General features: G+C 42.3%; 1 protein-coding gene and 1 long non-coding RNA gene across 5 annotated transcripts; both read left to right on the top strand.

The window, feature by feature from the left end:
- Positions 1-1,862: 1,862 nt before the first annotated feature.
- Positions 1,863-7,128, top strand: nr4a2a (nuclear receptor subfamily 4, group A, member 2a). The gene is made up of 8 exons (XM_042079753.1): positions 1,863-2,069; positions 2,702-2,807; positions 3,051-3,922; positions 4,411-4,540; positions 4,710-4,873; positions 5,171-5,373; positions 5,502-5,680; positions 5,819-7,128. Exons 3-8 carry the CDS (start codon positions 3,053-3,055, stop codon positions 6,073-6,075), a joined length of 1,803 nt encoding a protein of 600 aa, XP_041935687.1. The 5' UTR covers positions 1,863-2,069; positions 2,702-2,807; positions 3,051-3,052; the 3' UTR covers positions 6,076-7,128.
- A 3,855-nt stretch (positions 7,129-10,983) lies between these two features.
- On the top strand, positions 10,984-16,699 carry LOC121704095. 4 transcript variants are annotated; one of them, XR_006030235.1, is made up of 4 exons: positions 10,984-11,153; positions 11,230-11,348; positions 11,567-11,660; positions 16,040-16,699. It is a non-coding gene; the product is annotated as an uncharacterized LOC121704095 (long non-coding RNA). The 4 variants fall into 4 exon arrangements; XR_006030234.1 differs by having other exon boundaries at positions 11,536-11,660; XR_006030236.1 differs by lacking the exon at positions 16,040-16,699 and adding an exon at positions 14,684-15,186 and having other exon boundaries at positions 11,536-11,660.
- Positions 16,700-24,100: the final 7,401 nt, after the last annotated feature.

Genomic DNA, 24,100 nt, shown 5'->3' with positions numbered 1-24,100 from the left:
ACACACACACACACACACACAAGCTTACAAATCATTTTGTACTGGTCCTCTCTTACATGGGTTATTCCAATCTCTTCCACAATATCAGTGGTATGCCTACCCACATCATCAAAGGTGCCATTTTCAGGTATCAACTATACGTAGTGGTCTATAAGTGTCTGCCATCTCTCTAGTATGGCATCTCTCTTGAGTGACTGAGATTTGTGTGGGAGTGATGATACAGACTTCTTACAGTCATCAATGGTCTCTGCTGCTTTAGGTGCATTAGGTAGGGAGCACACATTCGGGCCTAGGAGTGTCTCTACTGCTTTCAGAGAATATTTTTATTTGACAAATGTTTCATTCTGTTATGAAAATGACACTGTCAAAAATATGGACAAATATGGTGATACAATTGAAAACACAAAATTGAGAAGCTAAATACACAAAATTATAATTACACCCCCAGTACTTGGCACAATACAACTGAACAAATTATAACTATGACTACCTTGTAGGCCTATTTTTTGGCATCAACCCAAATATAACTGCTAAATTATCAGGAAATTATCCACTGCAGACTGTGCACGTCAGACCTGCCCAAAGCAAACTTTAAAGGTTTTTCCCTTGTGCTGTGCCTTGTGGGAAGTCTTAAAACAAGTTGCAAGTAATCACTTACTTGAGAGAAATCTTAGCCATGCATAGGCACAGGGTTCTATTCACTGGGTTTGATGATGAGGTAAGATCAGTTTGAATGACCAATGGCTGGTGAACAATACTGTCCTCTAGAGGAGAGTGCAATATGCCATGGAGAGAAAATACTATGACATGGAATTTCATGTGTTCATTTTTTTAGCTCTGGCCAAATCTTTACAAAGTAAATGTGGAGGTCGGTCTGCAGAGGGGTTGTCTATCAATTGTTTAATAATATTTTGTCTATATCTTAATGTGACGTATGGATACTTGTGCATCTAAAACTGTTGTTTGGCTGGCCAGTTATGAGTAGGCCTATGTCCTCTATCATGTGTGAACTACAGTAACTGTGTAGTAACCAAATACTTCAGACTAGGTAAAAACACAGCAATGTGACAATTTCTTGCAGGGTGCGTTGGCAGCGTCAAACCTGGTGTTCCTTGCATCACGCTCCACTGTGCCGGTTGCTCACGCATTTCCCTCTAAAATTGGCCCATGATGACAACTGACAGTGTCGTTCACTAGCCCACTCCCAGTCGACCAGCTGGGACAATTACTAGGCACACATCTTCATAGGTACAAATGCACGCACAATTCTACAGCTGTCTGTTTTCCCCTCTTGTGGCCTTCAGAGAAAATTATATGGAACGGATTGCTTTTTTATTATTATTATTATTATTACTTATTTATTTTATAAAACGCAACAGATGATGAAACTGACTCTACCTTTCTCGTGGCGTGTACGGAACAATGCTGCATTATATGCAGGTAGGCCTACTAACTATTTGAATTTGAGGTGAAGTGAGAGGCAAACTCTGTGAAAATCAGCTTTTTACTACTTCTATGTGAATTACAGGGTTCAAGGAACGTGGAACAAGAGGCCCGGGTTCAGTCCAGTCCGTAAATAACACATTAGTCTATCTGAACAAATTAATTGCTACTCTAATAAAAAAGCAAGGACAGGCGTTGGCCACTTGGTGTCCGAATCTTTGCGCAATGGCCGATTGTCTCCCTTTAGGTATTCTATTTCCTTTTCCTGCGTTGCAAAACATCATTTCAAGTAGCAGAGGACAGGTGTATGTAAAAGAGCGGCACCTTTTCCAGAAGACTTGAAGCTTGTTTTAAAGGGATTGGTGGCAGCCTGACGACGCCGATGACGTCCTCACTGTAGACACGTGGGCCGTGGTTAGCGGAGCTCACATAAACAAAGGCACATTGGAAAGACTGAGTAGTCGATGCCCGTATTTCTAGCTGCTCGCTACACAAGCGGCAAGTCTGTTTCGTGAAACCGCCTGGTCGCTTATTGTATTGTGGAGCTTTACAACTGACAAGGAGAAGATATACACTCACCCTATTGGTACATGGATACTCTACAGCTTGTCTGATGGTTCCATAAGGTATGTTTAGACGATTTTGTTATTTCTTATTAATTGTCAGATTGGTTGACAGTACATTGTTTTTTTGGCTGTAATGCTTCGGGCGAAACATTGTGATGCTGAACTCAGGGATTGAAAGTAGCATGAAGCTATGAATGTAAAGACTCTGACGTTTCGTTTTCGGAGCTGGCATTAACTTAATTTCTATGTGTTTCGCTGGATATGCGTTGTTTGCTAATTTAAAGGGAATCTCGACCGCATCATATTGGGTCATGTTTTAAATAGTTTGCTTTTTAAAACTGTTTGGTCTTGAGTCATGATGGTAGGTTTAGTAGGTTTTTGGCATAAGATATTTCTTCAACCATATTTAGCTCAAAGAGCATGCGTTCCTATGGAGAATCCGTGAATGCGCTTCTACAACGCAAAACTTTATTTCTTTGTGTAGGCTCTTGAAGCACTTTCTGGGATTTAAGTGTGTAATCTCTATCTTTTTATGTTGCACATTTTCGGTGTCGTAACACTGTGCAACTGATTTCTGTCAGTCAGTGGTGGTCAGATTCTTTAACTGTTGAGAGCGTGCTTTTTGCACACTTGGAACATATGAGCCTACATCGCCATTGCGCAGTCAGAGTAAAAGTTATTTATTTTAATAGGGGGAGAATCCAGACAAAACACTACTTTCTTGAATCCTGATCCCAAACCGATCCTGACAGCATCATCCATTTCAAGTGTCTCCGAATTACAGTCACACGACTGAAGGTATGATAACTCACTTCACTGTTTCAATGTATAACTTTAAAAAAAAAAACTGAAATGACAGTCTAGTAACATGAGCCAGTTCAGAGCTAATGCATGCCAAAAAAAAGTATGTCAAAAAGTTATTATTGTCTTTCTATACGTCTGCTTGCACATTTCTTCCTTTTAAAATTGTATAGCTACATTATTAACAAGCACACAATAAATAACAAATTAAACCTTTTTTTTACTGCTTTTTTCATACAGCCATGCCCTGCGTCCAAGCTCAGTATGGGTCATCACCTCAAGGAGCCAGCCCCGCTTCCCAAAGCTACAGCTACCACACAGGTGGAGAATACAGCTGCGACTTCCTTACGCCTGAGTTTGTAAAGTTTAGTATGGACTTGACCAACACTGAAATCACAGCCACCACCTCGCTTCCTAGTTTTAGTACATTCATGGACAACTACAACACCAGTTACGACGTAAAACCTCCCTGTCTGTATCAAATGCCCCACGCTGGAGAACAGTCCTCTATCAAGGTGGAAGACGTTCAAATGCACAGTTACCATCAGCAAAGCCATTTGGCCCCGCAGTCCGAGGAAATGATGGCCCACTCTGGGCCCATGTACTTCAAGCCTTCCTCGCCGCACGCTCCCACTACGCCAAACTTCCAGGTGCAGCCAAACCACATGTGGGAGGACCCTGGGTCCCTCCACAGCTTCCACCAGAACTATGTGGCGGCGACTTCGCACATGATAGACCAGCGTAAGAATCCGGTGTCTAGACTGTCCCTGTTTTCATTCAAGCAGTCCCCTCCCGGCACGCCTGTCTCGAGCTGTCAAATGCGCTTTGACGGTCCTCTCCACGTCTCCATGAGCCACGACAGCCCGGGAGCGCACCGGGGCTTAGACGGCCAAAGCTTCGCCGTCCCCAGTGCCATCAGGAAACAAGCCGGGCTAACTTTCCCCCACTCTCTCCAGCTTGGCCATGGACACCAGCTGATGGACAGCCAAATCCCTTCCCCTCCATCCAGAGGATCGCCGTCTAATGAGGGTTTGTGCGCAGTCTGTGGAGATAACGCCGCTTGTCAGCATTATGGAGTTCGAACTTGCGAAGGCTGTAAAGGCTTCTTTAAGGTAAGCTAATTTGTTTCATATGCAGTCGGGTGATTTTGTTGTAAGATGATAAGATGATACTCTTGATGAAATAATACCAAAAAGATGTTTCCTGCGATGGTGCAAGCTGCATACATATGTCTATCTACACCTGTGTTATGGCAGCTGTAGCTCAGCAGGTCTGTTGACAGTCATCGATTAAAAAAAAACTGTCATTAGCGATTAGTGATTATTTGACTAATTTTTAAATTGTTCTATTATACCATCCTTTATATGATTAGTGTAGCTTAATTGACCAGCGTTTGTTCCCACACAGCTTTAGTTGCTCCCTCCACTAAACCATTATCTCTTCCAATGACACTCATGTGTGATCAATATTTTAGACAGGCGGCCTACCTGTAAATTGCACAGAATACTTGGGGTTCTTTGCATGCAATTGTAAATTCAACCCGACAAGTGCTGACAATCTGATTAATTTAAAACCTAAAAAATGTCCTGTCTGTTTGCAGCGCACTGTTCAGAAGAATGCTAAATACGTCTGCTTAGCGAACAAAAACTGTCCTGTTGACAAGCGCCGAAGAAACAGATGTCAGTACTGCCGCTTCCAGAAGTGCCTTGTCGTCGGAATGGTGAAAGAAGGTAAACAAATATTTTGCATTGTCAGTCAATGTAATTATTAATAAAATGAACATAAACGAAACTAATCTGAGTTGGCTGGTGATGCGCAGTGGTGTGATTGTATTTGTTACCACTGGAAGTTAATGATGCATCACAAGAATAATGACACCTTTTACTTTATTTCTTGCAGTTGTTCGGACAGCCAATCTAAAGGGACGAAGAGGCCGTCTACCTTCGAAACCCAAAAGTCCACAAGATCCATCGCCCCCCTCTCCACCCGTCAGTCTTATCAGCGCTCTAGTTCGGGCCCACGTTGACTCGAATCCCTCCATGTCTGGCCTGGACTATTCCAGAGTAAGGCCCACTTTCACTGCATACGTTGCTAGAGAGAGACTAAAGACCGTAAGAGTATTTGTATGATGCCATTAATATTACGTTCAGTTTAATGTCACGCTATGATGTATAATGGACTTTGAACATATGAAAGGTGGCATATTTTATTATGTAAACTGCTTTGAAACAGAGAGTTCCATAAAACACACATACGAGTATAACTGGAAAAAGTACACCCCTGCTCGAAATAGGCTTTGCAATTTCACGGGTTATATATTTTAAAGGACCTCATTAAGCTCTGTCTAAATTAAATTCCAGTTTCAGGCTAACCCTGACTACCAAATGACTGGAGACGACACTCAGCATATCCAGCAGTTCTATGATCTCCTGACGGGCTCCATGGAGATCATCCGAGGATGGGCCGAAAAGGTCCCCACGTTTACTGATCTTCCCAAACAGGACCAGGACCTGCTCTTTGAATCAGCCTTTCTGGAACTTTTTGTTCTGCGCTTGGCGTACAGGTAAGGCCTGCAGATTAAGCGTCGAACATGATAATGAGCAGTCATCCCTTAAGCTCTGCCGCCATGAGCCTCTTAAATCCTCATTTAATTGCTCGCGGTAATTAATGGCATTTTATTATTAATTGCAGGTCCAACCCGGCGGAAGGCAAACTCATTTTCTGCAACGGAGTGGTTTTGCACAGGCTACAGTGTGTGCGCGGATTTGGAGAGTGGATTGACGCAATTGCGGAGTTCTCCTCGAACCTCCAGAGCATGAACATAGATATTTCAGCATTCTCCTGCATTGCTGCACTCGCCATGGTAACAGGTGAGAATCATGCATATTTTTCTTTATTATTCGGGCTGAAATAAATCCCCTGGGTTCTCTACATGCATTAGATAAAACACATTTAGCTAAAGCGGACCTTAGGAAAATTAATTCATTTCGTCAATGCTTTAATTTCAGAGAGGCACGGTCTTAAGGAGCCGAAGAGGGTGGAGGAACTCCAAAACAAGATAGTAAACTGTCTAAAAGACCAAGTTACTTTTAACGGCGGTGGTTTAAACCGTCCAAACTACTTGTCAAAACTTTTGGGAAAACTCCCGGAACTGCGCACGCTCTGCACACAAGGTCTGCAGCGCATCTTCTACTTAAAACTTGAAGACTTGGTCCCTCCGCCAGCAATAATTGACAAACTTTTCCTTGACACCCTACCCTTTTAAAACCCCAACAGACAATTTCACACGACCTCAAAGAACTTCCACGGACTCTGAGTATTCCTGTCGCATTTTTTTTTAACAATCGGCGCTCTTTTCCCCTTAACTATTCGCAAGCCACGCCAAGCCTCCAAATAGCGATCAAGGATCCATAAATGACCATGCAGAAGAGGATGAACATAAAGACCATCAACAGAGTGATAGGTTTCCAGCTCTTCTGCTTTGTAGGCTACAATCTCTCCTGTAAGAAAATGAACAACCTATACAGGGAAAGTTATTCACTAATGATTTTCTGTATCTGATCTGGAAAGTCCATGATGAAGTTAAAGAATTTCTTGTAACTGCTATTCCTAATTATTGGCATCTATGTAAACAGTTAAATGTAATATAATCCATTTATATATACATATACATACGATAGATTTATGTGATGCGTCCAAAAACGCGACTTTATAAGATGTGTATAAAGCTCGTAAAAACCTTTCATTTGTTTTCTTTTATAACGTGTGCCTATGTGTCTGTCAGGATTTCAAAGGAAGTATTTGGAAAAGGCAACGCATGTTGTAGGATTTTTTATAGGCACTTGCTATTGAGGTGATGTCTATATTATACATTATATTCCGGACACTATGTAGTCTGCTAGATTTTATAAAAATTCGTAGTATGGAACAACTTTTATGTATGACACATGTGAAAAAGTATATCATCTGTATAGGTAAAAAGGGACCCATCGTGTTTGTAAAACTGTCAGACATTCCTCGTTTGTATGTGTTGTATGTATTGTTGCTGTTTAATATAAACGTTTCTATATTTATTATTTTGTTGCCAAAAGCTACATTAAGCATGGTGCAATTTTAAAATAATTTCAAACATTATTCATTATTAGCACGTTGTCTTTGTTTTCCTGTCTGAGAGACGTCTAAGCAGTTATGACATAATTTCCCATCTAAGATAAAAGTATGTCATATATATTCATATAGGTTTGTGCTGTACATCCACTGCCTTTTTCTATGGTGTAATTGAGTATTGCAATGCGTTCGGTGCCGATTCCGAAAAAAATCTCAATGAGAAAGAAATATTTAATGTTTACAAATAAAACTTCTAAAGCATTCCTTTTTTTTCTCTTCATAACTGACACTGATCAAACAGGATTAAGATAGGATCATATAAAATTATTTTAATTATCTACGACAAAGCTAAACAATATGCTTATTTATGAAATAATAATGCATGAATGCAGGCAGCAGGTTGTAGTTTTTATTACACTGAAACTAGTGATATATAATATAGTCTCATTAAACAACTGGGTAACAATGACCCGATTATTCATTTGATTCACGTGAATAATGTTCAGACCTGACTGAATAAAGGCGATAGACTAGGCTACATCTTTTCAAAGTCACGAAACAACAAGACGTGTTTTGTTGTGAACGTGTGCAATCAAGCTGCATGATGGTATTGCAACGTAAAACAAATGGCCTAGAGCTTATAATAGATATTTCAAACGAAGCAATGAATTAAAACAAACATTTATAATCAACCTCCCTCTAAAGACCAAACGAATTAAAGTAAAAGCAAACAATACTTACATAGGTGTATTTAAAAGACAAAACTAAGTTTTTATCCTCACGAGTGGTTCTGATGATTCGAGAAATGCTTCAGCAGCCTACGCAGATGAACTTTAAAAGGACAAGATGGAACATCTCTGCTGCATTTGTGAAAGTAGATTTAATTGTCACGTCTTCTTTATTTTAGGCTTACCTTCATTATAATGGTTTCTAAAGTGGTTGACTATTTGGCTAAGTTTTACGCTTGGTGGACATTAGGTTATCAGCCCTTCGAAAGTGTAACCTAATGTAATACGAACATGTTATTTTTCGCGAACAGAAAGAAAAATAAACAAACATGATGAACGAAAAGAAATTATTTGGTTGGTTAGTATATCCCATAAAGCAATGATGACAACCTTCAGTAACACTTGGTGGTTTGATGAGGTTTCAAAGCCAAAGGAGAGATCAAACGTGTTTGGCAGAATTGTCTGAAGCCCTGAAGATCAGCCTGTTAAAATATACAACACTTACATCTACTTATGAAACATATAATATTTGTTTATTATCTTCTATGCGTTTGACAATATGGTGTTGTCACTGCAGAAAACAATCCTCGGCTCCTTTCACTAAAAACTTTCACTAGGTCCTACTTTTTGTTTCTTCAGGCGTTAGACCGCAATCGCTCCATAGTGTGATAATGAAATTTCAATGTGAGAAAAGGAGAAACAAACTGCGACTTAGAAACAGAAATGCTAAGTATATTCGGACTTAAAAGTTTCTCATACACCCCCCCCCCCCCCCATCCCCCCACACACACACACATTAGGAAATATGAGCGTATGCGCTTATAAGGGTAGGGTAGGTAAGTAGACAGCATAAACAGACCTCCGGATAGATAAAAAAAAAAACACGGTACCTAGAATGTGCGAATGCTGTGTTGTCTTATAAAGCTACTGTGAAATATGAAACTTAACATCTATATGCAACCCCAGACATGTTGACTCTGCGATTGCCCTTAGACATTTCAGAGTAGAATTTACGCATGTTTTTGCTACGTTTCTTATTTTTATTTAGATTCTTTTCTGGAAAATGTTGAACTAAATTCGAAAAAATATCTGAATAGCAAACTTATTCAGACTTATTTTGGTAGTGACAAACCTAAACAAATGTAGGCTACATGTTTATGTTACATGTCCAATGTGCTGTAAAAGCTAGTCTGTGAAAGTTAAGAGAGAAATATTTGACAGAACTGACATTATCTGCAACACTCGGTTAGACTGTAAAAGAGTAGCTGATAAAGAGGAGAAAGAAAGGCAGGGATGGAAAAATGGAAAAGAAGCTATAAGAGCATTGGCATCTCATTTTGACAGGTGTCTGTCAGCGTTATAGGAAAGTCTATGTGTGTCCATATCTGCAAGAGTGTCTGTCTGCAAGTAAATGTCTTTGTCTGTGTGTGTATGTATGTGTAGTATGCCTATTTCCCGTTCTCTCTGTAAGTGTGAGTGTGTGTGTGTGTGTCTTTGTGCATGTGTGTGCATAAATGTGTGTGTGTGTGTGTGTGTGTGTGTGTGTGTGTGTGTGTGTGTGTGTGTGTGTATCCATGCATGTGTGTAGGCCTGATCAAATCATTCTCAATAACAATGAGAAAATAATAAAATAATGTTAGGAAAATGAAGACAGGTCATTTGCAAAATCAGAAACTTTAACTGTAAGATGTTTTTCCTTTATGCATTTTTAGATCTGACTAGACATCTTAATTATAGCACTGCCAAATCTACTAAAATATAATCTTTTGATTAATCATCAGTGAATACCACAAAATGCAGGATATGTTTATCTCAAATCCCAGTACCTCGGGAGGTAGGGCAACTCTTTTGGATGGCTGGAGCGGTTCCCGGTGAACGGCTGAAAACACTTGTCGTCATCATCATCTTACCCAGAGTATTTAGACTGTTCGTGTCATGTTGCGTAATGTCTTTTGATAAAATACTGAGGCATTTTTTATATTTGGTATTTTTCTCCCTAAAGTAGTGTTACGTGAAAGAAGTTAACCATGATGTCTTGACGACTATAGTTTGAAAATCACTGCCACATTTAAGCACGGCAGCAAAGGCCCTCCTCTATGTCTCACTCGATCACTCACTCACATCTGCAGATGCACACACATTACACAAATGCATGCAAGTACACTTTCCCCACACATGCACACCCAGACACACACACACACTCACAGCCGCGTGCACATACGCATACATGCAAAGATACACACACACACACACACACACACACACACACACACACACACACACACACACACACACACACACTCACACACACACACACACACACACACACACACACACACACACACACACGCACACAAATGGTCTCCGACTAAGACACGTCAGTTAACATATTCAAATGTTGATAATTCCATTTCTTGACAGACAGAGTTCAGCAGTCTGATATTTAATTCGTCAGACACTATCAGATCTCAGACCAGTGACTACTGCATACACCCTAATAAGCATTTTTGTGGGTGCCATTATGATGCCCTGCCATCCTGTCTTTGCGTCAGTTTACTCTGGAATTAAACTGATCTGGGCCTCCCAGGCTATGTCTGGAGCTTATCTACAATGATACAGTATTTATCATTTGATCAACATGGCAGTGGTTGCTCTTTTCCCAAAGTTCTCACAACGCAATGAATTGTCGGAATAATTAGATCTTCAGAGGAAAAACGCTAATTCCAAGTCAAATTACGATTACATTCAAACGCGACTGTCTGACATTTAGCAGATCTGTGGCAAGGATGTTTCGCTGCGTCACAAGTTCATTTCTATTGACTGAAGCTACCATTTGGGCTTGGGTGGGGTGGGGGTGGGGTTGTTCATCACTACAGAATGAAAAGAGACACGCATATGTACCAAACACTTACTGACAGTAGATACAATGCAACATCCATGTCAAGAGATTTTTTTTTTTTAGTCATAACTCATTTAGATCTAACAACATAATGGTGCCCATACATGACTGGAAAGAAAACATTTTTTTCACTGACAGATCACAGAGAGGCTGTTTGATTCTCCTATTTGTCACGACAAAAGACGGAAATAGTTTAAAAAAAAGACAGGCCATGGTGTTTTGTCGTGTGTGTGTGTATTCACAATGCACTACAGCTGTTTTTTTTTTCATAGTGGGAGAAAATTCAGTCAAGTGTTTCACCTGCCAAAAGCCAACCATGCAGCTGGTAGCCCAGGGTGACTGATTGATTGATTGATTGATTGATTGATTGATTGACTGGATTCCCTCAACCATAGTGATGGCGCAAATGATATACTGCAGACCTCCCTCCCTCCACAAAGACAATTGAGGACGCCAGCAGAAGGACGAAGCTCCAGGCTCTCCTCTTTTCTCCTCTTTTCTCCTCTCCTCTGTCTTGAGTGCAGGAGCTGGTCGCTAGAGACACTCCAAATGATTATGGTCCACAGGCATTCCCCAAGATGGCAATAGTTCAGAGGGCACACTTTTTTTGTACGTTTTTTTAAGTGTACTAAGAACAAACCTGAAACACTGTCATTATTTTTGCACTCACGATGTATTTTTACAGATGTTAAGCCACTCAGCAGAGGATGTCGCCAAGCCATCAAATCTTAGGCCTCATTGGGGGGGCTTACTCTCCCTCTGCCATAGAATTACCAGGCCCTAAGTATGATGCATTCCACCAAGGTGGGCTAACTCCTGTATTTTTGTTGTTTGAATGCTCTGCCTCATCTTAAAAATATGCCATGCAAGAGAAAAACAAAAAAAAGCTCACATTTATTCAGATGTCAAATTACTTATTTAATCAAATTACGGCAACGATGTTAGTAGCAGTTTCTCTCATTGGGTCTTTTGTCACTTCTAACCAATCAAGGAACCATGTAATGACATCTCTTGACCTTCAGAGATGGATCAGAGGAGCACCTGCGCTTGGCTGTGACTGAGGGCTGTGAACACCTGGACGCCAGATTCTATCCTGTTAGATCAGCAAAGTAGAAGGTACAGTTTGCTTGTCCGTCCTAATTGTGCAACACATTTTGTAGTCTATATCCAGTAGCCTCAAATGCAAATGAGCTGGCCGTGAACTGAGACCTGAACATTTATTTTTGAAAAAGTGTCAGTGTTGTCTTTGCTTACATCTTATGTCAGTATAGCCAAAGGTGTGTATTTGTGCTTGCTATGTATAGGCTACGTTTATCAAAGCAGGTGACATATCAGTGAAATTTATGCAGGACGATGCTAGAATACTGTCTTAATTTGCTTGATGTGTCATGAGTCTGTATTGTGTCAATATTTGCGATGTGTGCATGAGTGTATTTTGGTGTGTGTGGGTGTGTATTTTAAGTGGAAACTTCCTTTATGGGCCTCATATGTCCTGGTTATTATTTTCTGGTGAGAGAGGAGTGCTTTATCATACTCCTCTAGTAGTGTTAATCCTTAAACTGGGTCAGTCAGAACACTACCTCTACACGGCCCTGTCTCCATTAGAACAGAACTGATTAGGTCACCAAAGCAGCTACGCCAGTGAGGGTTTACACAAGACTGTCAGGAATACACCGTCCTGGATTTCTAATGATGGGGTGCAATGAAAACCAGGACAGAATGAGTGATTGCAATCATAAATGATTTGCATTGTCAATAACCTGCATTTGGTTGTTAGTGTCTCAAATGTGTAATGTGTTAGTGTGTTATGTAGGGAGGAGAGAAGTGAATGACAGAGTGCATAAAGAGTGCACGTAATTTCATTGTTTCAGTGCTTATTTGGTGTTGAATAGTGGACCCCAATGAGTTGAAATGTTGAGTCTTGTAAGAAAGCCAACAGACACACAAAGACAGATTATGTGTGATTCACTTCACTGGCAGACAAAATACGCTCAATTTACACATTATGCACATTTGAACATACGTTTCTCAGCTAATTCAGATCATGAGCTGTGATTCTACCAAAACTCGATTTACTGTCATCTAATCAGTACACAAAAGACCAGTGATTTGAAAAAACACAGAGCATAAACATTGTTTTTGTAAGTAATAAACATCTCAAAATACTTTGCATTTAACACCTTGATTGTAGAACAACGGCAGTAAAGCAGTAGCAGGTGGATGTGTGGAGTGTGACTTTGTGCAGGCCTGCGTGCTTGTTTATGCTCAGTGCTTATGGAAATGAATGGAGGCGCCCAGCGCTTTCCTGCCGCACTACCTCTATCATTCATAGAACTAAACAGACAATCAATTCAGCAGTCATGTATGGCGAATGAACAGAACTGACAAGCTGTGAAGGATGGGGGCCCGAAAATCAAACACCGCTGTCCACCGCCGCCCTAATGGCCATTACCAACTGGGACAGGCCCAGTAAAAGAGGTTAATCATTAGCAAAGATCCCTCTCCAGGAGATTGACTGGTGCTCCGGCCCAGTCAGATCACTCATAAATATTTACTTCATAATAACAGCTGTGGGTAGTCTGTTATTGCACATTGATTTCTGATGGATGTTGTCAAATTATTATTTCAAGTGTGGTCAGCACACCAAAACCCATTAATGCAGGCGCCAGACGAGGGCTCAATTCTGCTGGCGACAAGGAATTATTCATGCGATTATACTGATTGAAACTTTACAGAGACGTGCACTCGTAGACACACATGGTGCAAATGCACAAAGCGGTGGGCCACCTTCTACAAGAGAGTGCGTCGGTGCCCCGTTACTGAGCTGTAGGCCAGCGATACAAGCACACACACGCTAACACACACACACTCCACACACACACACACTAACACACACCTGCATACACTTACACACCCACACACACTCCACACCCAATCACACACACACTAACACACACCTGCACACACTTACACACACTCCACACCCAATCACGCACACACACACACACACACACACACTCATATACACATGCCATTACCTCCACTTGAAATGCAACATGCATCTATATCGAACATATGCATTCTGTCCTCTGACCTTATTGACAAAACAAAACAGGAAATTTCCTTTCTAGGGCGCGGTGGGGAAAGTGCTAACGTTTCCTTGGGTGGACATGTTTCCGATTAAATTAACTTTAATGAACCCGGCACTCACTGATTACTGAACAAGGGGGGAAAAAAACAAAAAAAAACAAAACACATCTGTAAAATGCCTACCGGTAAAGGCAGAGCCTGGCAGGTTGTAAGGAAGAAGGGATTCTCTGGACGGAGAACAGTGTGTTTCTAAGTGGTGAAAAATGCCTCAGTCTTTGCAGTCATTCAGTGGCTTAAGAGGCATTGAGTTGGATAACCAGCAAATGATGCATTAGGATCTCTCAGGCAAGGCCTGCAGTGGGGAAGGAATGCAAGGCAAGAAGCAGATTGGTTACGTTCGCATTCCCAATGAGTGGGGGCCAGCCCAGTGGCACAGGGGGGAATAAAATAGTGTGTTTAATCACATTACACAAGTCTATTACACTCACGTTAGAGCATGCTAAATTACCAGACACCGAGCAGACCAATACAAGCCAAGCCCACACATCAACGGCTAGATCAAGCCAGCATATGGGCCCATATACTCTCCACTCGCATAGGATCTCACTAAATAAAATGTCTCAGTGCCCTAAAATGTTTAACCTAGAAATGCTGACAGGCTCTTGTACTGAAGATGATGCTTGTTTAGCCTTGTTCTCTTTTAGGGTATTCAGAGAATGCCTGACATTATTTCCTAGCTTACTGATGTATTTTCTCCAAGAGGTAAAGGTGCAATGTGGGCATGTTTCACTCGTTTCACTCCTGCCCTGTAATCATTTATACTTCATGACATGTTCTGTGTACAACAGCAACACCTCAAATGCTTCCTTATATTGTGTGGTTGAATCAGTAGAGGAAGGAATAATGTTTTTTTTTTTTGCATTTGTTTTTTAAGGAATACAAAAAATTATTGCTATGAATGAAGGACCGTTGTTTTCCTTTCCTATTTTTGAATTATAAAAAGAGCAAGATGGCAAAAGAGCAAAAGACAATCTTTTTTTTTGTTTCAGTCAGAGAAAGCTTATGACTGTGATGGGCTGTCAGACTCAGGATGGACATTTGTGTATTTCCCGAGAAATCAGAGGTGTGCCCCTAAGATATTGCATCAACTTTGTCAACTGGCACATCCAAACAGAAGGCTCATGGCATATTCGGAGGGAAAACGGAGGAAGGAAAAAAAAATGGTCCGTTTTGACATGCCAGATTTTGAAAGTTCAAGCAGAAAACCAATTATAATGAGCACCGCAAAGCCTGCAGCCCCCACCCCCTCCCCCATCCCCATTCCAGCCGCAGATACTAAAAACATTAGAAAAATAAAGAAACAGAAAAATATAGGAACTCACTGCTCTGCCATTACCTGAGAGCAGCTATGTGCAATGCAACCGCACAGGGATAGATCATATAAATAGTCTATATTTGCCGCGTAGTCTCCACCCAGACCTTATTCAAGCACAAATCAAATCAAGTGTGGATTAGAAAGTAAAAGAGTGTGGTTTAAGGGAATCTATCCCACAGGAGCTGCAGTCTGATTCATCAAACACAGCTTAAGTGTATAGTATATCTTATGCGCTTGTGGGTCTCTGTTCTGTGGAGAAAACACAGAAAATATCATTATTGTTGTTTGCTTACAGTTGTATAAAGCGAATATATTATATCATGGTGTGCGCTGTTGCATTTGAAAATTCCTCGGCTCATTTTTTTACCCTCCCAAAGGGTGCATGCTGGTGGGTCTCCATCCACACTGCAGCCTCCCCTGAGCATGGTTCTCAGAGCCGCGGAGAGTGGGAGGTTGGAGTGGGAGTGTGTGTGTGTGTGGTGGTGGTGGTGGTGGGGGGGGGGTGTTGGGGAGCTGTGTGTTGCAGCAGACAGTGGAGCTCCAACACCGGGTTTAGCAGGGCTTTGTCATCTCAGAAGGAGATTAGGGACAGACACATGTCAAACCCAGCCGAGCCGGCCGCAATAAAACACCTGCCACCCCACCCCCCCTACACACACACACACACACGCCTCCCTACACAGACACACATTGTGCGCGCGTACACACACACACACACACACACACACACACACACGTCTGGGCATACACACACATACGCATTCACAAAAACATGCTCAACTCTTGACCACTCCACTTGAGCACTAAACATCCCACTTCAGAGCTGACAGCATACAGACTCTCACTATCAAGAGAGAGTGTGTGAGAGAGAGTGGTATTCAACTCTAACACTACATGCAGAAAACCCCATGGTCTTGGCATCCATGCACATTCAACAAACTAATAGAAAAGGAAATAGACAGAATTTAGTTGACGAGAAACACACATCACACTTGCCGTGTCTATGCTGGCACCTTGCTATTTTTGACAGGACTATACGCGACGCCAGAGATGGAAGTGGGCTTCAGCAGAACTCCCCCGCATGACGGATGGTGACCAGGCAGGGCAGCCAGTCAGCCAGAGAGGATCAGGAACCCTCAGGAATATGAACTAGAGATCAGAGATTTTTTCCTAAACAGGGGCAGAGCATTGAAAACTCGGGGAAGGTAGCAGGCAGCCTGAATCACTGACCTTCAGGCAATATCTCCATCCACACAGCGAACGGCAGACACGCACAATCCATCAAAAGGCACGTGAACTTTCTCTCCTCAAAGGTTCCCTGGATGGATCACGCTCATCAGTTTGGATATGAATATTACATAGATGCAGCAAGCGCATTGTCTTCACTGTTAGCTTTAGATCATTCTGTACATTTCAGCTGCATGTGGATTGCAAATCGCGGGCCTCTGAAGTAAAATAGACCTCAGCTAAATCAACATTCAACCGCACTCCAGGGGAGCTCAGAGAGACCACAAACGCATACACTTTAGATTGTTTACAGCATACAAAATTCACTCTCGTCTCCCCAGACTTAAAGATATGCCTCCGCACCCACTGCTGTTTGGTTATGTATTTTAAAAAAAGAAAAGAAAACACACACATGTTAAATTTTGTTTTTCTTACATATTTCACAATTTGAATCACAATTTGAAGTAGCGTATTGCTTTGCACAAAGCCTTCTCATGTTGTTATGAATTTAACAAAAGAAGAAATAGCAAAATCAATAAAATGTATATGAAATATGTGAGGTGTGTGTGTGTGTGTGTGGGGGGGGGGGGGCATGGAATTGCCCTTCCGCTGGTCCCCTGCGGAGCACTGGCGAGATCAGTGTTAATTTCCAGGCTGCCTTTGATTGGGCGGATCTGGTCCGCCTGTGCGGGCGACACGGCTAGCACAGGTCAGCGGCTGGTGCAGCAGAGCATGAAACAAACAAATAGAGAAAGCCACCTCCTGGCATTCCACTCTCACCCCGCACACTCCACCGCCAGCCTGCCCGCCAGGGCCCCGCCACCAAGAACCTGCAGCACGCCAAACACTATAGGAACGGAGAGAGAGAGAGAGAGAGGGAGAGAGAGTAAGAGAGAGAGCGAGAGGGTGGGTAGATAGAGAGAGAGGGGGGGAGAGATGGAGGGAGAGAGGCAGAGAGAGAGAGGGAGAGAGAGCGAGGGGATAGAAGGGGAGAGAGAGAGACAGACAGACAGAGAGAGGGAGAGAGAGAGAGAGAGGGTGGGTAGAGAGAGAGAGGGATAGAAGAGAGAGGGTGGAGAGAGAGAGAGAGAGGGATAGAAGGAGAGAGGAAGAGAGAGAGAGGGTGGAGAGAGACAGAAAAAAAGAGGGACAAAAAGAAGTGGGTTGTGGGAGAGAGAAATATTGAAAGATTGAGAGAAGAGGGAAAGCAGCTGAAAGTGAGAGACAGAGCAATGCTGATGAGAGAGGGGAATAAAGAGGAGGGTGAAAAGGCAGTGAGAAAGTAAAGGAGAGCAGAAGGGAAGAGAGGGAAGTGGAAGGGGATCCAGAGAGAAAGAGGGAGAGAGAGAGGGGGGGGAGGGGAGGGAGGAGAGGGAGGGTGAAGAAAAGTGGGCGATCATCCTGTGATAAAATGGGGAAGATCTGTCTGATTATCACAGAGGCTGGTGGCGTCAGACAGACAGTTGGAAGTCATCTCAAAACTCAGGAGAAAAGAGGAGAGACAAGGGGTCACAATTATATCCTGGTAGGCGCACCTCCCCTTCTCCTCATGAACTGAGGTAATGTATTCCCTTAGTTCCTGTACGCCCCGTGCACTGGGGGAAATTCTAATTAAGGGCAGGGGGAATTTTGACACATGTGAGGCAGAGATCAATATTTAGCACAGTAATCAGCAATTCCTGAAGGCTTGACGGTGTCACTGTGTGTATGCCTGCCTGTGTGTTTGTGTGTGTGTGTGTGTGTGTGTGTGTCTGTGTCTGTCTGTGTCTGTGTGTGTGTGTGTGTGTGTGTGTGTGTGTGTGTGTGTGTTATAACTCTCCATTATTCCCAGGAAGACTGGAGGCAGGCCGCGGCTGACGGGCAGACGTAGCCCCATCATGAATCACACGGAGCCATGACTCTTTTCGCATCTCCGCTGTCTCCCGTTTTATCTTCATTCATCCCTTTTAGGGGGGAAAAAGCTCTGTCAAACAGAGGCGGCGAGAGGTCCTTTAAGGTGGCTTAGAGAGCCAGGAGGGAAAAGAGACAGACAAACAGAAGAGAAGAAGGAGAGAAAGAAAGGGCTGTTTAGCTTTGGCTGATCACTGCCCCTCTGACACAGCAACTCTGTCTTTTTTTTTTAAACATGAATGAACAAAATATTTAGATTCCACTTTACTGGCACTTTAAGGCACATTTGCAGTATTTCTAAGTCTTTTTGAAGATTTATACAAGACTATTTAAACTCAACAAGCTGATAAGATATTTGAAGAATTCCTCATACTCAAACTTTACGTTTTTAAGGTACTAAGAGCTTTTTAAACAGTCAATTTTACCAAATTGAAGAAATGCTTCATTTGACTTTGAATATTTCTGTACTTTTTTGTACTACTTTTTAAACATTTATTTCACAGCATATTTGTGGATCTTTAACACTAGTCCTGTGAGGACCCAAATTTCAGTGTTATTTACGGAGGGAACACCAGGCTGAAAACACGACAATCAAAACGATCTGAGAACATGGCTTGTTGTGTGAGGGACAGAAAGGTGCAGAGAGAGTGAGAAAGAGAGGTGGATAGAGAGAGAGAGAGAAAGAGAGAGCAGGGTGTCCTCTGTCTCCCACTGTCAGTGCAGCCTCCTGTTTCCCCCGCGTCACTGACACGTACGCCGGTACTTACGAGCCCAAGTTGCACCAATTAGGGGCCGTCCAACTGTGCTGTCCGTTGCGCCGAACGCTCGCTCGGGTGACAAGGAATGGTCTGGGATCTGTCTCGGGAGTGACATAACGAAGGAATTTTTAAAGGGAGCGAACAAGGCAAACAGTAGCCACCCACATGCTGGGCCCAGGGACGGTGATAACAAAGGGCCCCCTCTCCCCTCCACCCCAAGTGACTGGCAGAGCAGGAGGCCTTGAGGATTCTTTAATTACTCGCTGCAATCTATCTCAGTCACCGGCCTTCTAATTTGATTTATCAGAATGCATAAAACCCCTCGGAATAATGCCCTTATTAGAGCGATGGACTTGACGGGGGGGACAATAGGTCCTGAGCAGGGGAGGGGAGGGGAGGGCTCCGATTTAAGCATCTATTACAGTCAGGGGAGAATTAATGGTTATTAGTCTGCACAAACATGTCTGCTCACAGCCACCACTTTTTAACTATTCAGGTGTTCTGCAACACACATATGGGCATACACACAGACAGACAGACAGACACACACACACACACACACACACACACACACACACACACACACTTGGATGGAACTCACAAACAATACAAGCACAAACACACATGCACATACACGCACGCGCAGACACAAACACACATGCATTCACATACAGATACAACCAGCATACATCATATAAAAGTGCTGCAGAATGGGACACACAAAAACCATGAGCATTTTTTTCCCTGGTTACCCCAATTGTTCTGTGAGGCCCTCAAGTCCTTAACTAAATTCCTGTCTGCCAAATTCAATTGCAGTCTTCCCTGAAAAGCTCACAATGTAATATGTGCATTTTGATTCAATTGTGACTCAAAATACATACATATACATATTGTTTATTTAGTTAGAGATTGGAGAGAATCAATAGTCTTATATCTTCCTTGTCATTTTTAAATGTATCATGAAATAGCAAAAGTGGCCGTTAATTTAATCTTAGAAAACCGAACTGGATGTTAATTCATTGGGATTAAATATTTCCAGCTTCGACAATGTCTTTTTACCCATTTATACCTGCTGCTTGTCCTCTTGGCAAGAGGGAGAGAGAACATTTTCTTTTTTAAATAAATTGAATTGGGGAAAGGTCAAACTCCCTTAAACCAGTTAAGATACATCATGTTCATATCTCCTCTCAAGAAATAAAAGCAAATATAATACATTTGATATATCTAAATAGTAAACACCAGCATCGCTTCCCACGGAAAGATATATTTTCATGAGGGCATCAGTAATACCAAATTAGACAGCAAGTGTAGTCTAATTAAATTATGTGCGTAATATCAAAACAAAAACAAACACAAACAAACAAAACATTCCAATAGCATCAGCCCACCGCAGAGTGGAGAGAATAAATACAAATGAGGTGATCTGTAACCCACATCATAAGCCATGGCCCTGGACTGCCTCCCTGTCCTGGTGCTGCAGGCTGTGCAGAGCGAAGCAGACACGGTCCCTCCTGACTGGCTGGCTCCTTAAACTGTCTGTTAGCCAGAGAGACTGAGAAAGAGAGTAAGAAAGAGAGAGAGAGAGAGAGAGAGAGGAGGGAGGGAGGGAGAGGAGGGAGGGAGAGGAGTGACAGCTGAGAGGTCGATCTGCTGCCAGCACCTGTCTGTCTCGCATCTCGCCACTCAGACAGACAGACAGACATACGGGCTCCCCTCACTGCACACACACACACACACACACACACACACACACACACACACACACACACACACACACACGCTGACACAGTGACACACACATTGACACATACAAGGACAAATGCCAAAATGCATGAGTATGCATGCATAAGCATAAACAAGCACACACACACACACACACACACACACACACACACACACACACACACACACACACACACACACACACTGAATCATTCCCATGTAAAAGACATAAATAATATGCATAGCTAGGCAGATCTATTTACAAATACAAGCACAAAAACACACAAAGATGCAGAAGCACTTTCATGACAATGACCCCAAGAGTTACCCATACAATGACCTCCCCCCCCCCCCCACACACACACACACTCCACCCCACCCCACCCTAATGCCTCCTCCCTCTGGATGATCAGGAGAGGAGCCCAGAGGCATGCAGACAGCAGATTCATCAGCATTACCTCATAAGGGTGGAGGTGGACTTAAGAGACGGAGGTCATCAGCCCCAGCAGCATCACACACTGACAGGTTGAGATGAATCTGTCTCCGCCCCAGCCAGATGGGGACCTCCACAGAGCCTCTTACTGGGCCTAACTGGTAAGAGGGCTGGCCACTGAGGGCATGAGTGCTGGTGAACTGGCACACATTTGGACCCGGCCTATTGCACGCCCACACACACACACACACACACACACACACACAAACACACACACAGTCTTACCATCCTGTTGGGTACGGCCGTGGCGACGAGGCCTGGCCTGAGCAGCGCTGACACCGTTGACAACGTGACGACGGCGTGATGCCGTCAGTCTCACTTCCAGCGTGCGTCTGTCATCATCACCCTCACTCAAAGAGCCGCCGTACCACACCACACCACACCACAACACACCCCGTCACGCCACCCCAATGACACCTCCTCATGTAGATCCAGATCCTCTCCTGACTGACACTAGCAAATGAAGAAAGAAAAGAGAGGATGGCATTTCAGAGAAAAAAAGAAACAAGAAAATATGAGGGAAAAAGTCTGGCGCATGCTACTCTATAAGAAAGAGAGATATAATTTGCAATAATGGCACGGCAATAGCTCCTCGACTGAAAATTACAGCCAAAAGTGGAGCTCAACTATCCTTTTAACTGGCAGCAACAGATTCATTGTAGACAAGACAGTCCTGTTTACTTGGTAAAATGGCATCAATTAGGATTGGCTGGCCAAATTAGCATATTTTCTTAATGGACTGGCCTTTCTTCTGACGCTCTCGCATGCAGCGATTGTATGGAAGGGACATGTTAAGAGAGACGGGGAAAAGGTCAGGTGTCTGCACCATTCAGGTCTTCATATTTTTCGCAAAACAGTTGTGCATTCCACATGCCTATTGTCATGTTATGCTGAAAGCTTCAGACGCTTGCGCCCTTCCATGGTGGAAGTGTTTTGGAATCCTCACTGCGGAATTTGAAGATACCTGTTGTTTTGTGAGTGATATCTGAGACCGCATACAAGTTATCGGTTTGCCACAATGAAACAGATACGTTAGAACAACTACAACGGTCATAATCAGTGGTTATTATTTTCTGTTAAATACTAAATAAAAAAAAAAACACACAATTTCCCACAGTCTATAATATAGCTCAACATTTTAGGTGTTATATTTTATTCTACAGATAACTAAATGCCTGTGTCAATTAAAACACAATCCAATACATCAGTAAAGTGAAAGATATTAATAAATTCATGGAAGGAAAATGTGACATTATAAACCATTAACATCAACAATGCAGAGGAAGAGCCACAGGGAGCTGTTTAATCGACCACAGGGTCAAGGTCAAATGTACAGTACATTTTTGAGGCAACAAAGACCTAAGCAAAGAACTTAACAGCCAAATTAGCTGTATGGTCAATACTTGAAACGGGGGGGGAGAGGGGGAGACAATCAATTTGACTGGTTAGCCAATTCATTTTCATTATTTATCAGCTACCAACCCACCACAGACATGGCTAATTTCCTCTAAAATTCTATTTCATCATTAATGTCCAGACCAGTAAGGCATTACGCTGTAGATTCTCCGTTTCCTCTCCCATACCCAGTTGTAGCAATTTTTGCTCCTGCAACAACACCCCAAAAATTGACTGGTCTTGCACAGTTGCAGCTGAACAAGAAAGGAATTGCTGGTGTCAAGACACAGTTTACAAATATGACATCTCCTCTGGCGTGGCTGGAAATATGAAATATTGATTTATGTGCAGTAAAAGGTCTTATAAAAATGATCACATACACATGAGGGATTAATGTGCAGAGGATCAATAGAAATTTCATTCTTGACGCTAGACTGTCACCTATGGTGAAATGCTAAAATAAAGAAATCAATATTATCTATGAAATGTCAAATTTATTATAATTATGTGGATGAAAGCTGGCCAAGTAGCTCCCAGGAGGCCAAGAGGGATAGGTTACAACATTCAAGCATCTCTCATGTCCCTTGCTCTCCTGCTGCCAATTTGAGAGCAATATCGGTGTGGAGGGCCCTCGCCTGTTATGTATGGCCATGTTGTAGCAAATTCCTCCAGGAATATTTAACTGACAATGGACAGAGCCGCAGTTCGTAGCCTGCAGGTTGTGTAGTTAACAGCTGTTAGCTCTGGCCCTTGTGATGCTCTGCCCCCTACGATTGAAGCCTGTCTATTTTGCAGCTGCCAGTAACAAGTTGATGTCACACAGACGGCCACAAAAGAATATCTCAGCATGGCTGTGGATCAAAGCAGGAGGACATATTCACATTCAGCACCCATTGATTTTTGACTCTGTGAGGTATACCACTCAAATGTCTGTTGCCTTCACAAGGATGTTTTCTTTTAATTTGTGGTGTGTATATAGCATTTTGAAAGTCAGATGAATTGTGTAGAGCACATTACACAGGATAATGTTATATATTAGATTTAGAATTCAGGTGCAAAAAAGACAGTATGTAAAGGCAAAAGATAACCTTTTCAAAGTAAAATATTTGTACCATTTATCAATCTCTTCAAAACAAAACAAAAAAAAACAGAAACAATGGTTTATAGTTATCAATATACAGTATAAGAAAGCCTTTTATTTCGCAGACAATTGTATCTATACAACAATGAGAACCTTTATCAAAGCATGTACAGTATATCTTCCTTTATAGCAAAGTGTTGTCGATTGTTTTTGCCATCATTAACTTCACAACACAATTAGTGCAATTAATCACATAAAATCTTACCAAATAAATAAATAAATAGACTCCCTAAAACAAGTCGAACAAAAAAATATCACTGTAAAGCATTCAGCATAGTATAAAAAGTATAAAACTTTCTTTTTTGGGGGGGAAAAAAAGCATTACATAATTTTTGCCGGTTTAGCCAAGACCTCCTGTGCTCACAACAAGAGGCAGGTGCATAATCCCTTTACCAGTGGAGCGGCTATTACAGGAGGCAAGTTTACACCTGCAAATATCCAATAAAGCCACCACAATCTCTACCC

This window comes from Alosa sapidissima, chromosome 2, assembly GCF_018492685.1.
Source record: "Alosa sapidissima isolate fAloSap1 chromosome 2, fAloSap1.pri, whole genome shotgun sequence".
In the NCBI taxonomy this organism is placed as follows: domain Eukaryota; kingdom Metazoa; phylum Chordata; class Actinopteri; order Clupeiformes; family Clupeidae; genus Alosa; species Alosa sapidissima.
This window is presented reverse-complemented; position numbering and strand designations above follow the sequence as displayed.

Bases quoted from the DNA above. Each gene is read 5' to 3' on its own strand.
- nr4a2a (XM_042079753.1), top strand. From the start codon at position 3,053: ATGCCCTGCGTCCAAGCTCAGTATGGGTCATCACCTCAAGGAGCCAGC. The intron at 4,541-4,709 runs GTAAACAAATAT...TATTTCTTGCAG, and splicing joins CGTCGGAATGGTGAAAGAAG to TTGTTCGGACAGCCAATCTA. The intron at 5,681-5,818 runs GTGAGAATCATG...CTTTAATTTCAG, and splicing joins TGCACTCGCCATGGTAACAG to AGAGGCACGGTCTTAAGGAG.